Source organism: Dermacentor silvarum, unplaced genomic scaffold (genome assembly GCF_013339745.2).
Source record: "Dermacentor silvarum isolate Dsil-2018 unplaced genomic scaffold, BIME_Dsil_1.4 Seq378, whole genome shotgun sequence".
NCBI classification, from domain to species: domain Eukaryota; kingdom Metazoa; phylum Arthropoda; class Arachnida; order Ixodida; family Ixodidae; genus Dermacentor; species Dermacentor silvarum.
Genome location: NW_023606140.1, coordinates 25720 through 42699, shown reverse-complemented (window position 1 = coordinate 42699; position 16980 = coordinate 25720). Strand labels below are relative to the sequence as shown.

At 43.5% G+C, this 16980-nt stretch overlaps 1 protein-coding gene across 2 annotated transcripts; it reads left to right on the top strand.

The window, feature by feature from the left end:
* Positions 1–625: 625 nt before the first annotated feature.
* LOC119435015 (growth hormone-regulated TBC protein 1) lies at positions 626–15256 on the top strand. 2 transcript variants are annotated; one of them, XM_049659667.1, is made up of 7 exons: positions 626–783; positions 5740–5909; positions 6915–6961; positions 9781–9892; positions 10366–10484; positions 12476–12640; positions 15079–15256. In XM_049659667.1, the coding sequence occupies exons 1-7, from the start codon at positions 725–727 to the stop codon at positions 15226–15228; spliced, it is 822 nt and encodes a 273-aa protein (XP_049515624.1). In that variant the 5' UTR covers positions 626–724; the 3' UTR covers positions 15229–15256. The 2 variants fall into 2 exon arrangements, with proteins under 2 accessions (XP_049515624.1, XP_049515625.1); XM_049659668.1 differs by having other exon boundaries at positions 627–783; positions 12476–12636; positions 15075–15256.
* Positions 15257–16980: the final 1724 nt, after the last annotated feature.

Here is a 16980-nt window from a genome sequence, read left to right as displayed (position 1 = left end):
CTTAACATTAAAAATAACTTGTAAGAACAGGCCGGTTGGTGATGGCGAAAATAATATGAAGATAGCTGGATAGTGAAAAAAACGTAACTTGCATGCAGGCAATGATGAGACTGCACAATATCAACAATTACAGCTCAGCTTATCGTCAATGGCGTTTTCGGTGCTGCTAAACAAACGAAAAAAATAAAAATAAAAACACGCAGAAGAGAGATACACCTAGGAACGCACTGATAGCCGCGGTTGGCTACCCGGCAGGTGGGAGAGGGACACAACCATTGAACGAGGAAAGGAAAAAGAAAAGGTGAAGGCTAGGAAAGCACCGGAGCGTGAACTACAATATCGTCCATATTCTATTTTACCCTTACTACAGCGCTTCTTGTGTTCAATTCTCCCGCGCAAGGTTTTTTTTTTATTATTATTTTCCTACAGCGTCGCTAGCATAAAATAGGATGCTGGACAGGCTTGGCGCGAAAAGCGCGACTTGTAGAAACTTGCATACTTTCGGTGGTCTTTCACGTCATGAAAATACATTCAGAGTGATTTAACCTTCATTCGTGAAAACAAGCAACGATGTTTTGACGTTGAAGCGAAAATTCAGAAAGTGCTGTTCTGGCGTCACCTGGCGTCACACCAGCGGCGGTATCAGCAGTGTGCGTGTGTTTGTTCGGTTCGTTCGCATGGTTCGTCCGGTTCGTCTGCATGGTTGGTGTGCGAAGAGCATGGCATGGCTGTTGTTACCGACGCTGATGGATCATCGATGGCAGAGAACGAGCAGCGCGCAAGGTAACCATCGATCTATTTCCCTGGCCTCGCAATTCGACGGAACCGGTTTTTCTGAACATCGCGAGCGAATTGAATGGAAGGGCCCGCACTTTCGGGTTGCAGGGTCTCCAAGATGTGTTGTGCTGTGTCCAGTGGTTTACCCTTTACCGTGTAAACGTCGAACGTCTTGGGGATTTTCTTACTTTCGTCTCGTAAAGACTGCCGCCGCAAAAGGTGGCCGCGGGCGTTCCGAAGTGCGTCCCGCGAAGCGCGTCTGCCGGCGCCGATCAAGTTGTTTTGCATAGCTATGCTTGTTGATCATGCAATCGAGATGAACGCTTGAGTGCTTGCTTGAGATCGCGTTGTCGAGGCCACCCTCGAGGGTGTAGATCTCTCACTCTCCTGTTAGCGCGCGTTGCACCGCGAAACTGGAGACGATGACGCCCCTTGGGGCGTATAGAGCGCTGCCGACCGCTGCATGCTCTTGCGCGCGGTTTGCTGAACGTGCCAGAAAAAGCGAGGCAAAAAAAAAAAAAAAAAGCGTGCACTCGCTAACGGCCAGAGTCGAAAAAGAAAAGAGAAATGTTTCGGCGCTTGCGCAGGGACTTTTTTGCAGATGCGGTCGCCTAGCTGACTCTGGGATGCATTACAATGCCTCACAGCAGTAGCGGGAACAACCTTGCATATCATAACTCGATCCGCGAATTTTCTGTACAATATATCGGCTTCCTAGTGCAAAGCGCATCTTGTACGCACTTTTACAGACGTGCATCGCAAGAGAGAATGTACACACAAGAGAAATTGCTTCATTCATGAACGTTCATTAAAAAAAGAAGAAAAAGGGGAAAAACCTTTTTACTTTATTTGATTCCTAACAGCAATTTGAGTGCCTCAGTTAAACAGTTTTAGAGTGGGACAAGAGGTAGCGCTCTGTTCAACTTTGTCAAGCAACATTTTTTTGTTCGTTCAATATCAGGTATGCTAACGTTAATTGCTCTGGGCAAGCTCGATAAGACCCACGCTGTGCACAGGGCAAAACCTAAAACAGCTCTCTGTAAAGCTTAGACGGTAAACAGTACACTGTGTCAATGAATGCAAGAAAGAATAACTATAAAACTAGGTTAACAAAACTGCTACATCAATCAGTACCTTCATTTGCAACTTTGAGTGAGGTCACTTTGTTGACTAAGCACCTGGACACTTGCTGCAATGGTTAAATTGCTGTAGTGTTCTGCTGGTGAGCAGAAATTCACAGGTCCTATTCCTGGCTGCATTCCAGGGGAGGCAGCATGCAAAGACTCATGTACTGAGCTCCGGGTGCATGTTAAAGAACCTGAAGTGGTCAACATTAATGTAGAGCCCTCCATTACAATGTCTCTCACAGTCCCTGTGTTATGTGGAGTTGTTAAAAAACATCAACTGGATCAAAAATCAACCATGAGAACTACTCAGAAGTGCGGTAAGGTGTTGACTTATTGGGCGACTTGGTTAGGTTATACGTATTGAAGACAGTGCAGAATGCTTTAATTCACAGCACTTGTGCCATCTCACTTATCCATCTCTTTTGACCACTTTTCATTACATGTAAGTGGTTTGCTTGGTTCTAGACAGGCCATATGTGCACATAATGATCCCGTAACCAAAGATCCAAGTTGCCTGAAGCCACTACTCAAAATGCAATGGCTGCTGAAGAACATCTGTGAATGCTCATAAATGTGCTCAAATGATGACAATATTTCCAAGGTTGATGCCATATTCCATCTTCACTGAATAGCAGCATGAAATAAAGTCTGTTTCGCATGTTCCTGGGAGGGAGAGATGTAAGTTTGAGTGCAGTTCATGAAAAGCTTCCTCTGGGAGTTCCAGATGTGGAAGTGATCCTATTGTCAGAATATTTATTGTACTTGACAGTGAAGTCTGCCTTTTTAAATTGGACTAAGATGTGATAATGACAGTGACTGAGAGCTTCCAAGCTCAACAAGGATGATTCCTGAGCATCTTTTGTTAAGTGGTTACATGAATGGGAAAGTTCTGTCAGTAATGGCAATTTATGTGGTAAAGTGATAAAAATATTTTGTCTTGGATAAAGAAGAGGCGTAGATCGTGTCCTAAATTTTTTTATGGAAGGGGACAGGCTTTTGGAATTCCTCTCGTATCACTTCGTACCTTTGAAGCTTCCATCAAAGGCTGATATTTCCCGTTGTGCACTTTTAGAATAAGAAAAAAAAAAAAAAGAACTGCAATGCAGGGTAATTTACTGTGGGGTGGTTACACATAACTGAAAGTTGGGCAATTAGGTAATGATTCATTGTCGAACAGGAGCATGCACAAAAGATGAATGGCAATGGCAAAGTTAACAAACAGGCACTGCCTTGTGAGTCACCGCTTTGTTAACTCTGCCTGTGTCCTTCGTCTTTTGTGTGCAGTGCAGTTCAACAGGGAATCAGTACATAGTGTAGTAAAGGAAACTAAGAGTCTGCACACAAGTGAGATCTGTTTTGCAAGAAGCATAGTGACATGGGTGCACAGTGCATAGGTCATAGGATGATGTGCCTGTGCAGTGAGCATGCATCTGTTGCTCCAGCATTGGGATCCGGAAAAATTTTGTTTGTTTGAGCAGTCAGCATTTCATGCAATGCTACAAAATCCATACTTTGTAAATTTCAAGAAATATTTTCACCATTTGCTCTTATATTTGCCTGACCAACTTGCTGATCCTGTTTCATTTGTATTAGTTCAGATTTGACAGTGCAATACTAAAATAATGACTATATATATTTTGCTGTCTAAATGTCCAAAGCCAATTGGGACTCTTAAAAAGAATCAACTTAAGTAAAAGGTTGATTTAACAGATATGGAAATAGTGAATGTCGTCTACTTGTGTGCTCTCCGTGCAGGAAAACCTGATGGGTTAAGCAAAAACACAGATGGAACCATTAATTTGTGTCTAAATTATGCTTGAATTTTAACCATACTTGTTGTGTACACGAATAGGTGGACACCTTTGCCTGAACCACAGGAATGTGACAGGGTGTCAGTACTAATGCCTTTTAGTTTCATGTGCATGTGTTTTCTTCCACCAGTCTAAATTATGCTTGAATTTTAACCATACTTGTTGTGTACACGAATAGGTGGACACCTTTGCCTGAACCACAGGAATGTGACAGGGTGTCAGTACTAATGCCTTTTAGTTTCATGTGCATGTGTTTTCTTCCACCAGTCTTGTTGGCTTGTATTGGTGTACGTGAATCATACATGAATTGGTATAAATTGATCTTCAAACCATTAAACTTGTTCACCACCACTTTTGTACCTTTAGAAACACGTATGTAACTTTGTCATGGTGCTCTTGAAAGGTGTTCATTTATGCATCTGGCTTAATCACCTACTGCATATGAATACTACTCACTTGCCTGAATGAACTCTCCTTCCTTCATTACACTGTAGTGTACTAGATAACACGTACCTGCACAGTGCATCATCCACCTTACTGTATCTAAATGAGCTGTCGGCTTAGATAACACACCTTGAAGTTACACACTGTTATCTTTACAGTGGGGTAACTGCTTTGCCATAAACTGGGAGACCTGAAACACTGAAAAGGAACAGAATAACTTCTCACATTCTGTTCTGCCTTTCGCTCTGTTAAAAAATCAAAAGTTATCTATCTGAAAGTAGCATCAAACTGCAAAGAAAACCCATTTGGGTTCCTGAAAAACGAAGCTTTGCTGTCAAAGAAAAATTTGTCCTGGTCTTTTGAAGAAAATTTGTCCTGATTTCGAGAATAAACCCAGTACTGGTGTCTCTGGTGCACTCGTTCAGCTAACTGGGTTTACCAGCAGGCTAGCAAACGGTGAAGCGAGTAGTTTCATGGATTGTGCTAATTAGTAGCTTGTAATTAGCTGAAACTAACTTCATGCTGCTGTCACTTGGAGACCATTCAGATATGTACTTGGAGGCCTCTCTGCTTAACTTCAAACATGGAGGAAGATGGGAAAGCACCTGCACAGAGCCCTGTGACAAGACCATGACAGATGTGGCCCTTTAGTCATGTTCTGTGCATATTCACAGGCAGAATTTTGTCCTTGCACTACAGAACCAATTTTCGTCATACATCTGCGAAAATAATGACAGGTGCACTTTGACCACTTAGTAACTTTTCTTTACAAATTGTGAAAACACTCAACATGAGGTAATTTATTAAATAATTCATAAATGCAAGGATGCTCACTATTCTGTGACTCCTTAAATATATCTGTGATGTTCCTCCTAAGCATGTTTACCTGATTGTATACAGCTTGTAGAGTAAGCAGAACGTATCTTTTCAAAGTGCAAGAGGAAAAAGAAATAGGTATAATAATATATAAGCTCTCACTGAAACTAATAATTTTCTTGAATGATAATGACTAGTGCTATGCCCACTGTGTTTGTTGAATGTCTAAAACTTCAGTGACTCTGTAGAGTATAGACAGCAAGAGCTAAATGCTCTAATACTTCGTAAGACACACATATGTTGATGTTAATATGCTATATTCAAATATATGTGGTACTAATATATTATAGCATATAGAATGCACAAACATTAGTCGTTATACACTAGGCACCGTTGCAAGCAAAGTTTTGGCGATCACAGCATCTGGGAAAATTTGTTTATTTCCTTGTGATGTAGCTGTGCATTGTCTGATTAGGCTAGGCATGGCATTAGTTGAGCATGTGCACTGTACTACTCAATTTCAGGCTGCTTGCAAAGGGATGCAAAACTTGCATTATCCTTGGTCTGCAGGCTTTTGTTCATGATTGGGTGTTTAAACGGCATGCGATAAAGGTACACGCCAATAGTTAGCCGATAGCAAAAATTGTATAATAGCTCTTAGATCAGCGAGTGCGCTATTTGATTCTGAATTCTGGTGGTGCCTTCTACTAGCAGGAGGGCAGTTCTTGTGCAGCAAGACGACTTGTGTGTCTCGGGATTTGCAGGGTGGGCCCCTACGGCTTCGAGTGGCCGGAGGACTTCGACCACGAGGGTCACGAGGCATTCTGGCGGAGCTACCGGGCAGTGCTGGCACGGCGCCTTCGCAAGTGGGATCGGCTGCTGTCGCATGCTCGGCCCGCGGCATATCCCAACCTTCGCCACAGCAGTGCCAAGTGTGCGTGTTCTCGTTAACGTTTATAAGCACAATGCGCTTGTATGTGGCATTGTTTTGTCAGGGAGAAAAAAAAAAGATCAGAAAAAAGAAGGCATTGAATTCCATTTGTGCAGCTGTGTGTGTTTAAACTCTACTCTTTGCTTGTTGATATTGAAGGACAGAAAAATGCTGCTCACAGTACACGCATTGTGTGGCATAACTCGGCGGTAGACAGTGCTATAGTGCAGTTGACATTACCTTCAAGGTGAATGAACATGAAGAGACTTTGGAAATAGTATGTGTCGATATTCGTATTACCAGAAGTTCAGTTGAAACTAGTATGTTAAGCTATGGAAAATGCAGGCTGCAGGCACCCTCCCATCCCACCCCTAAGTTGGGACTTCCTAGGATAGCTTGGTGATAAGGCTAAATGGTAATACACCATAAATGTTGTTGCACTGTTTAAGGCCTTTGCACATATAGAAAAACACATATGAAAGGAAGGAAGCAAGACAGACAAGTACAACCTGCTTCTGGCGATTTCTCATCTGGGAAGAGCTTACGAAAAAGCCCTGGACATGCATATTTCATGCCAGCTGAAATGCCTATGCCTGGTACTTGTGCTAGCTTGAAGTGATTCTTTGTACCATCCCTGATTCCATTCTTTTATCTTCTGTTTTTAAATTCCCACAGTTTTCGTGTTAACTATTTGAAACCTTTGGTTGGTAGCTTGCACTCGTTTGGGCCACTTCCTTTATTTGTGTTTTTTAAGGTTTTCATGGTGCAACACTTATTATTGTGTTGAGGGTTTGCTGGTGGTTCTAAGTTTATTTTGTTTTGAAAAACCACGCATTATCCCTGCGTCTGGCTTTTTTGGAATTTCAACGGGTTGGGAGGCAGGATCTAACATTGTAGCTTGTCTGTGCTCAATGTCGCACTACAATTTGCATACTAAATCAGTATTGCTGATGTCATGATGCAACGGGGCTACATGCAGCTTGACAGCAGTTATTTCTTGCCTTGCAGTGAAGCGTTACGTGAGGAAAGGTGTTCCCCAAGAGCACAGGAAACAGGTATTCGTCCTTTCTCCTGTTTTTTTGTTCTTACATTTTTGCAATAAGCATGTGTGATAAGTCTTTCTTAAGCTGTTGAGGAAGATGTTATTTCTGTCACTCCTGTGCACAAGACCATCGCATTGCCTACACAGTCGATCCCGGATATATCGAACTCGAAGGGGATCGTGAAATAGTTAAATATATGGATCATTCTAAATATAAAATAAACCTATCTGAAGCTTATCTCATCATGCCTCAAACAGTTTCCTAAAATTGTGAAAAGTGGGAACTTACCGATTTGCATCTCCAAGGCCGTATCGAACACACAAATATTCACTTATTTTTTGCTCATGAATGTCGTAAGTCTCTTGCGCTATGGAATGGTATTCGCAACGCTAACCCTAAAAGCTCGCCTCGCATGTAAACTCGAAGGGCCTGTTGCTTGTCTTTATTCAAAATAAGGCAGAAATGACACACACCGCACCAGCAAACTACCCTGTATGGATACACGCTGTGCCACAATTAGTGCACGTGTACTGCGAATTGCGCATGAACATGCGTGGCCGCGTTTTCGTTACAATACGCCATTAAAATGGCCGATCATCATACGTGGGCAACGAGCCAGGAGGACTGTTATGTCGTGTTTTGGAACCAACTTCCTGTTGGAACCAGTCACCCTCGCTTCGTTACCGCCCTAAAATGGCCGCGCATCTCTTCTTGGGTGCCGCTCAGCACTCTGCCATCTTGCGGTCGGTACATGCCTTTGTGCTCGGCCGTTCCCTTCTGGCCCCTGCATCGGTGACTGCCAACACTACACACACGCTGTTTTGAATGTGTAACCCTGCGATCACGAATGAAACGCGCTCAGCATGGATGTGCAAATCGCACAACAGTGAGTCTCGTGCGCTGCTGCCGTAATTGCAAGGGTGTGCCTTTCCGCCAGGTGCGCATATGGCATGCGGTAGTTGTGTTAAATTCGAACTAAAGTGAGATCTGTCCAAGTGGAGGTTGGGGGGGGGGGGGGGGGATTTGTTTTGGCTGCTCGCTGCAGCGCTGCATCTCCATTTTGGCATCTCGTGCCTGGCGCCACTCAGTGAAAAGATTGTGTCATCCACGTTTTCTTGTGGAACGCGTATTGGACTGGTACGCCTTTTGCGTTCTTTGCTCTTGCCGATAACGAACGGCCAGTTTCTATGTGTCATCCATATGCACAGCAAGTAAACTGAGAGCACCCTGCTCATTTTCCCTCCATGGCTTTTACTGCCCTTCAGATTCCATCTCTTCTTTGGCAGCATCTGCCAAAACAGTGCCATTTAAAATTTGTCAGCATTAAATATTTCTGACGATGCAAGAAGTGATCGCATCTCCGTTAGAAGAAGCGCACTTCCAGGAACACGGCGCTGCGCAGCGTTCAATATATTGAATGCGGCGGTGAATGGGAGCTCGATGTAAGCGTAGTGCATAGCTATACTTTTGCTTGGGAATCGCAAGGGGATTTTACAACTGTTCAATATAGGGAATAATTCGATATATCCGAGTTTGATATATCCGGATCGACTGTACTGTGCACATTGCTTGCACTGTATGCTAGAGCCTAGCTTTAGAGAGGGCATCACTTCACATATGCTGCATTTTACTTTCAAGAAATATTGGCTTTTCTTTTTTGTACTTGATGTAATGGCGACATTATTGCTAACTATGAAGTTCACTGCAGAACTTGGTGACATGCACCACAGTTTGTACTATGAAGCTCTTTTCACTGAGAAATGCTGTGTTTAAGCATGCCATGTTGGAAAGACATTGTGTCATAGATGCTGACTCACACATGTACAAAACTGCTGTGGTGTTAAGGAAAATGCTTATTCGTAGTTAGTCAGAAGATATGATTGCACACTTCCATCTGCTCTGAGATACAGCGTGTGCATCTTCGCATCTTGTGCAAGTGGCCAGTTGTGTGTGCACTATGACGTCTCTACGACTTCAGAGGCATGCAATTAGTGTAGGTGGATGGTGAAGCAGGACAATTTGGAATTTATCTATTGTGATATTCGGTGGTATCAAATGTCTTTCCTGTTGTCCTCATTAGTTGAAACATTGAAACTGAAAACATGGCAATAACATTCACTGTGTTGTGTGGGTTAATAATGGCTGACGCCAATTGTTCCTTCGATCTGGTACCAAAAAATGTGAGTTCCAATGTGCAAGTGCTATCCTTGTGAAAAACCAGCACTAACTAAGTAATCTTTTTGTGTCCGTTTGCAAATAGCATGATAAACCTTTAGCTGAACAAAAATGCTGGATCCCACTGGTAGCCTATGACCCGCTACGAGATAAATTTGTGTCTAGTGTGTGCTGCATGGGCCACAAAAAATATGGCATTTTAGTTAGACATTGAGGCTGCCTCAGGATGAACAATTAATCAAACCTTACATGATTCGTCAGTATAGCATGGTTAAAAATGGGCGTAGAGCGTATTGACCACATGACATCACACTGTACTTGTCTTCGCGCAACCCACTGTATAAATCATTACTAACTTGCCCACCTTTCACTTCTTATGCAGATAACCAGTAACTTTTTAGATATACACAATGCTTGAAAAAGGAAGGGAAACACAATTAAGGGAGTTTAAGCATTTGGTGGAGTGAAAAAATTAAGAATATGTAGTATATATATAAAATTGGTAAGCAGGAGATGGAGCCTGCGTACATAAGACGGGTAACTGGAGATCACTGGAAGTGACATCTGTCTTGCAGTGGACCAAACCTAAATACGATAATGATGGTGACGTCAACAGCCTGTTTGGCTAATGCTGGCTGATGTATCTGTTCCTTCAGGTGTGGATGGTCCTTTCGGGAGCAGCTGCTATGCAGAGCGAGCAGCGAGGACTGTACCAGTCACTGCTGCAGCAGAGCCGGCGACCAGACCTTGTTGAGACTATCCAGATAGGTGGGCCCATGTGACTAAATGCCCGAACACTCCTATTTCAACGAACACCCGTCTGTCATCAGAGCAGTGTTTTTGGCATAGTGTGAATTTGTAAAACTTGCCATGCAGCCTTTCATTATCTTGCATACCTCCTTCCATCATCCTGCAATCTTAGCTTACTCATTCTCCAAACTCCCAATCTTTTTATCATCGGATCCTGCTGTCGCTGATGCTGCAGTGGGAGGCAGTGGAGATGGTTAATGGCCTTGCATATCTCTTTTTGAAAGAATCATTCTCACTGCTGTTTACAGATGTGAACTTCGGACACTAATTTTTCTTTATGCAATGTCTGAAGCTTGGCAACAGTAAAGGAGCAGACATTGATTCATCATATTGTTGTTGCAACAGATGAAGTGCCTCTGCTAGACTAGACCTCTGAATGTAAGGTGGCTGCTTAGCTGTGTATTGAAAGTTTTTATTTTTGTTTGTTACAGATGTGCCACGGACGTTTCCTGACAATGTGTATTTCCATGGAGGTGGACAGCAACAGCAGTCACTATTCAACGTCTTGGTGGCGTACGCACATTTCAACCAAGGTGTCGGCTATTGCCAGGTGTGATAGAGTGTCACTTATATAAAGGTTATGACAAGAAGAGGTCAGAGCCAGAAGAATGTGCGGTATATCTGCATGTCTTACAACTGATAGTTTATTCAAGAGAATTTCGCATTTGCAAATTATTCTACTAGAAAAAGTTGTGTGCAATCTGCATTATGTTCACATTGATAGCTGCAGCTACAGTGTCTCAAATTTGGGACAATATATGTGGGATGGGGGGGTGGGGGGGGAGGGACAGAATTTGTTGATGCATTTATATAAATTACAATGTTTACGAACCTAAAGTGAATAACTTAACTCACTGTGGCTCCGATCGTTCGTATTGCTTTATTACTCAACTGCGCTTCCGACGTTGTGCACATCCTATGTTTCTTCTAGATTTAAAATACTGTAGCAAGGTTTTGCGCCGGAACTTCGGTAGTATAATACGATCCAAATTTCACTCACTTTCGGTGAGCCGTTGATCGACCTGGCATCCTTCTTCACTCAAGAGATGTTTGAATGGAACTCGAGATCATGTGTTTGTGCTCAGTCATATGTCATATCATTGATGTGATGCATGTCATGTCATTTCATTCATGTAATACATATATATATCCTGATACATAATTTGTTAAACAATGAACTTGAGATGAATGACATGCCCTGATGTGCATGTCATCGCATGATTGGCATGAATGCGCATCATGATATGTCTGTATGTCAAGCCATGTCGTGATTCCATAAATGTCATGACATGCATGACAAGAGGGACATAAATTCATGTCATGCATGCATGCACAGCATGACATTATTACCATGACAAGAACTTATGCCAACCCAGTGGACCAAGTTGTCTACTAACTTGGGCCGATGGCTATATGCTCGTGTTCATGATGCCGTGATGGTCATTGCATGGTCATTCCAGCCTTGTAATCAGACTCTCGCCTCTGATTCTTGCGTGCTACCTGTGCTGTAAGTCAGGTAGCACGCTGTAAGAAAATCCCAGCATTTTGGCAGCAGAACACCGGGTAGTGGTTTCATCTGTTCAAACAGCGACTGGAAAGCTAGTTTTGCACGAGCAGATTTCCGAACGCCGGACAGCAACGTGCCACCTCCTCGTTCCTCACGAAGCTCGTCCCGGACTTTCATGGCCCTTCTTGTCATTTAACCAGGCCGTTTAATCAAACATAGAATGCTGCTCTCTTCCTGGTGCACATAGTGTCCATTTCACTATGGCAGCGTCATCACGGCTTGGCCAAGGCTAAAAGCTGCACCATTCCATTCGTCTGAATGCCTATAACGGGACAAGGGCTCCAGGTTGGGCTACAGTTTCACCGTCAAGTCACCCATTTGAGTGCTCCAAGTGATATTGTTTCTTGATTTGATTCCATATTTGATTCAAAATCCGCTATTCGGTATTCCACACCCCTAGTGACAATACATTCCTACTCAGTGGCCAGGTGCTATAGACACTCTGGAATGCGGAAGAGACGCACCTTGGGTGGGACTGCAACCTTCTGCTTCTGCAGGCACGGCACCTGCCTTGGAACGTCTAGGTGACGGAAGCACTTAGACGGCATAGTGGTTATTAGCATAGCTGTTAAGCAAGAGACCATCCATGGCGAGAAACACAAACTCAAAAGAGGCGGGGCCGACGTGGGAGGAACCTTTAATGAGGGCAAACTTCCGTGCCGGCCTCCTTCCGTCACCCATGACATTAGTGCCTTGTCTGCTCTTGCACCCGTTTGTTGGTACAGCAGAGGCGATATGACACAATCAAAAACCACTTGAAGGGTTTCCCACACTCTTGGGACCGCCGCTGCTTGTAAACTTGGCATGTCCTATTTCCGGAAAGGTTATATTCTTTGTGTGCGTCAGATTTCAGGGCATGTGGAGTTTTCCTCCATTTTCTTTTCGAGCTCTGTATATTAGAGTTTTGAAATGAATTGCTTGCCGGCTGTGCTCTGTCATTGGTGCTGCTTGAAAGGTGCCGTGGTGGTGCGCAGGGTCTGAACTTCATAGCTGGCCTGCTGCTGCTGGCAACAGAGGATGAGGAAGCCACCTTCTGGCTCCTGCGCGCCCTGCTCGAGCGACTGCTGCCTGACTACTATGGCCGGCACATGACGGGTCTGCTCACAGACATCGAGGTGCTTGCCGAACTGGTCAGGCAAGTGCCACCTCCTTCAGGGTGTACCCCGAGACCCCTGTGGACAACTTTAACCCTGTATTGCCCTCACTCAGTTACATCAACGAAAATTATAACTTGTTCACCTGTATTTCTGTCTAAAAGAGTGCACTTGTACAGAGAAACGACAATTAAGTGGTATTTTAGTTCTAACTTATTATAGTAATTAAATAATTAGTACTTGTTTTGCTTTAGTGTCCACAACTTAAATCTCGCTCTAACAATAATTCACACTTCGACTGCCATGACAGTGTGCTAATTTGGCCTCCGCGCCTAGCAGAAGTAGCTTTATTTTCGTTTTGATACGTCTCTTGCATGGTCATCGGCCATGTCACCGACACCTCCTCAAAACCGAAGCTAGCGAAGCATAGTCAATCTAGCTGATGAGGATTCGGTGCATGCATTGACTACTTTTATCTGTACCGACAGTATGACACTGGTCGAGATACGGGCCACAAATTCGTAGCGATGCTTTCCGCTCGATTGTATGTCATTCTTATCGTCCACTGTCTGTGGCCGGCTGATCTCACTGATGACGCATGGAAAACGTTGCTCTGACCACTGACAAGGTGTGAAAAGCATGAAAAGGAATAGCATAAAAGGCATTGCTAGAAAATCGTGGCCACAGATTGTCTAGGCAGAAGGCAAGTGTATGTGCGCACAACAACGCATTCACAATCTGGGGCCATATTCTTGTACAATCACTTTTGAAAATACTTTAATTTTCACGTTACTAGCTCTGGACGCATCGACTGGTGGCAGCATTTCCACACTATGATAAGATGGCGTGCTTGGCACTGTGCCAAGAATGCCATCGCTCAAAAGACGCCGATGTGTCTTGCACTTGTCATGCAAAGTTGAAGGTAGGTATCCCTGAAAGTGATGTTCCGAAATAAGGCACACCTTTTTTTTTTTTTTTTTAACCACTTTTGGAATAAAGTCGCTTGTTTCCTGGCGAATTTATTATTTCGGATTCCTGATTATTCTTTTTGCACTACCCATGTAGTCTGAATTATGTGTCAGTGATTGTATAGGCTACACATTAAGTTTCCCAATGCCAAAGTCAGAATTTTGAAGTATAAAAATAGCGTAGCACATATGATGCATTGGGCATTACAGAGTTAATTAAGGAAGCAATGGTTCCGGAACGTCGCCATCAAGAACCGTTACTGATTTTGTAACTCGTGGCAAACACGGGTATGATGAATGTAAAGTTAAAGCTAGAATTGCAGGTCACACTTCGGGAACATTGGATAGGTCAGTCTTGCTACGAGAGAAGTCTTTGTGAAAGGCTGCTAAGGTGAAAAACATGTGGGGATGCCATATTCGAATTCCCATATTAACTCCTTATGAATTTAGGGGTTACATACTGGCGCGAAATGGAAATAAAGGGAGTAGTATAAAATAGAGCAAGTGTTTGCACTATTCTTCCTGACTCCCTCCTACCAAGTCTTTAATTCCACATAACACTAATGTGTACCCCCTAAACTTGAACCAACTAGCCCTGCAACATATATTCTGCTCCTTAGAATTATTGATTTTTGACAGCGTCTGCTCCGGGCTATATAATTGTTCATCATTTGCATGCAAGCAGCAAGAGGCATTTTTTTTTTTACAAAAGAGAGCTGTCTTTGTTGCACTTGGTGCCGAACCTCTCTATTTTTCTATCCACCAAGTGGATGTGGGCTCGCCGGCAATGCACCACTCCGTGGCTTGCATCGGGCTCTGTTAAAGCATCGGGCTTCTGTTAAATGGTTTTCAGTTTCTCACACAGCAGACCTCTGCTCAAAATCAGGGAAGGGATTACTTATGATATGTATGGTACGCTTCCTCCCTATTCCTCAATAGCAGTGAGGTCATGGAACACCACTGGACAGATGCATTTGTAAAAACTGGATGCAGATGTGGGGTATGTTTCGTTGGGTTTGAGCCAAAGGTTTCCTGTCCCAGTAGGGGAGTTTTGTGGGGCTACACTGTGTGATGAAGCTTGGACATCATCAGCACATAGCGCACTCTCAACAAAGCAGGGAGATAAATTTCTTCCTCCTGTGAATACCACATTTAGCGTAGCACCTTTAACAGTTCACATACGTTGGGACCACACTGTCCCCCCACACCTCACACATGTGAAGGAGGCTGAGCCGCTGTCCTGGTCTTTGTGCGTTGTAATGTTGAGGCTCTGCTTGACTGTGCTTTACTAAATAAGGGACATGACATTGTAATGGTTTCTGGATTTTTTTTTCTTTGAGAAACAATTAAATGAGGCAGGGTGATATAATAGCAAAGAAAGTTGCTAATCATTTGGTTCTAATCAGACATGTTACAGTGGCCTCTAGTGAAAGATTTGCTGGTCCAAGCGACCACTGAACATTATGACGTGTAATGAATATTCGCTGAGCTCTCCTTTCCGTTGAATGCAGGGAGCGGATGCCACAAGTGCACGCACATCTGGCCAAGCACGAGGTGTCCTGGGCAATTATGACCACCAAGTGGTTCGTCTGCCTGTTCGCCGAAGTGCTGCCAATTGAGGTGCGTGCAACAGCAGCACTTGGGAAGAGGATTCATCTTTCATAATGAAATCGCATCCAACATGAAAATATGTTTGTTATATCCGATATTCATTATAAGCACATATTTGTTACATGCTAATATTGGTAAGAAAATTTTTGGATTTACTTTGTTAGATTTGCTTTGTTATATCCATGTTCGTTATGTCAAGGTTCGTTATGTCAAGGTTCGGCTGTATTCCTGTTGCATATGGGTTTTTGTCGTGATTTCCATCAAGTTTTCTGCACATGATAAAGCCATAAGGCATGTGTGATTATGGCAGCTGTGCTTTAGCATGCTTGGAGGTGTTCTGTAGTAACAATCTGCATCTAGCTTGATGTGCATTGACACAAGCACGCTCAACAGTGCCATGTGGCAAGCGTATGGCAGATTCTTCTCAATACCCTGACTTTCGTCACTCTTCTCTACTCTGCTTGCTTATCTATTCTAAGCCCCTCTTTTCCTACCGTCGCATCAACCTGGTCTCTCATTACTTTGTGTACAAGACGAGGCAGGGTTCAGTGCTTTTAATTTAAACTGACAAAAACCGGAAAAAACTATGCAAAACTTGTTTCAGGAATTAGGTTTAACTGAAAAGGGTAAGTGAAAGCAAATGTACCCGAGAGGTGAAATGGTGATCGGTATGCAGCTGCGAGCTTACATGTGCTTAGATGCAAGGAGCCTGGCAAGTTGAGACCTCGTGTCAGCCTGCTCTCAAAGCAGTCTTTACTTTTTCCTTGTTTGCATCTGTTTTGCCTGCTGCTGCAACACAAAAGTGTCACAGTTTCACTACAAAGGCAAAGCATTGATAGCGATAGCGATGTATTGGACAACTAAACAAAGTAAGGTTCGTAGTTTTTATCGGCAGTATAAATTGCAGTAAGCATTCGCATATTAATTAACAAGCACAGTCTCACGAAATTTGAAAATTTTGGGGTTTTTGCGTGGCAAAACCACCATCTGATTATGAGGCACGTCGTAGTGGGGGACTCTGGATTAATTTGGACCACCTAGGGTGCTTTAACGTGCACCTAAATCTAAGTACATGGGTGTTTTGCGCCTGGATCGAAATTCGGCTGGGCAGGATTCGATCCCGCGACCTTGTGCTTAGCAGCCCAACACCATAACCACTAAGCAACCATGGTGGGTAAAAAGAAATACACGGGCACAGTGTCACGCGTGCACAGGCAAACATGAACAGGTCTCACTCGATGACCACAAACACTCACTGTCATGACTAGGCTTGTGATAATATCGATATTTAGTTGGAAGTGAAGTCGAAGCGAGTAGTAAGTAGTGTTGAATTGTTCAATAATTTCTTAGTTGTGGGCTGGGGTTCTCAAGCATGTTCGTCCTGGGGAACCCTGCTAAGCTCCATGAGGCGCCAAGGAACCGCCGTCAGGTAACCGAATTAAAATGTCCTAATTAAACTAATGTCGGGTATCAAGAAAACAATAAAAATAAATGCTTACTATACATCAACACGCTTTTATTTACTGAATGAATCAGCAAATCTTGTTTCGATTTGCACAAGAGCAGTGAGGAAGCTGAAATTCCTCATCTCATGACTGATTAAAGCTAGTAGATGCGAAGGCCTCGCGACATCCTTTGCAGCACGGCCGCGGTGCGCGTCTTCATCTGAGACACGCTTTTCACTACCGCACGCACATCCGGTTTATTTTTTCGCTAGTGAGCTGGTCGCCAACAAATTGTCCGTCCATCGCAATGTAGTCGTTGCTCTTCATCTTCGACCATGGAGGTTCCTTCCTCCATATCTCG

What these genes read in the sequence shown, in the direction of transcription:
- LOC119435015 (XM_049659667.1), top strand. Translation starts at nt 725, where the DNA reads ATGGCTGTTGTTACCGACGCTGATGGATCATCGATGGCAGAGAACGAG. An exon ending in GAGAACGAGCAGCGCGCAAG is followed by an intron (nt 784 to 5,739) that starts GTAACCATCGAT and finishes CGGGATTTGCAG; the next exon opens with GGTGGGCCCCTACGGCTTCG. An exon ending in CCCAAGAGCACAGGAAACAG is followed by an intron (nt 6,962 to 9,780) that starts GTATTCGTCCTT and finishes CTGTTCCTTCAG; the next exon opens with GTGTGGATGGTCCTTTCGGG.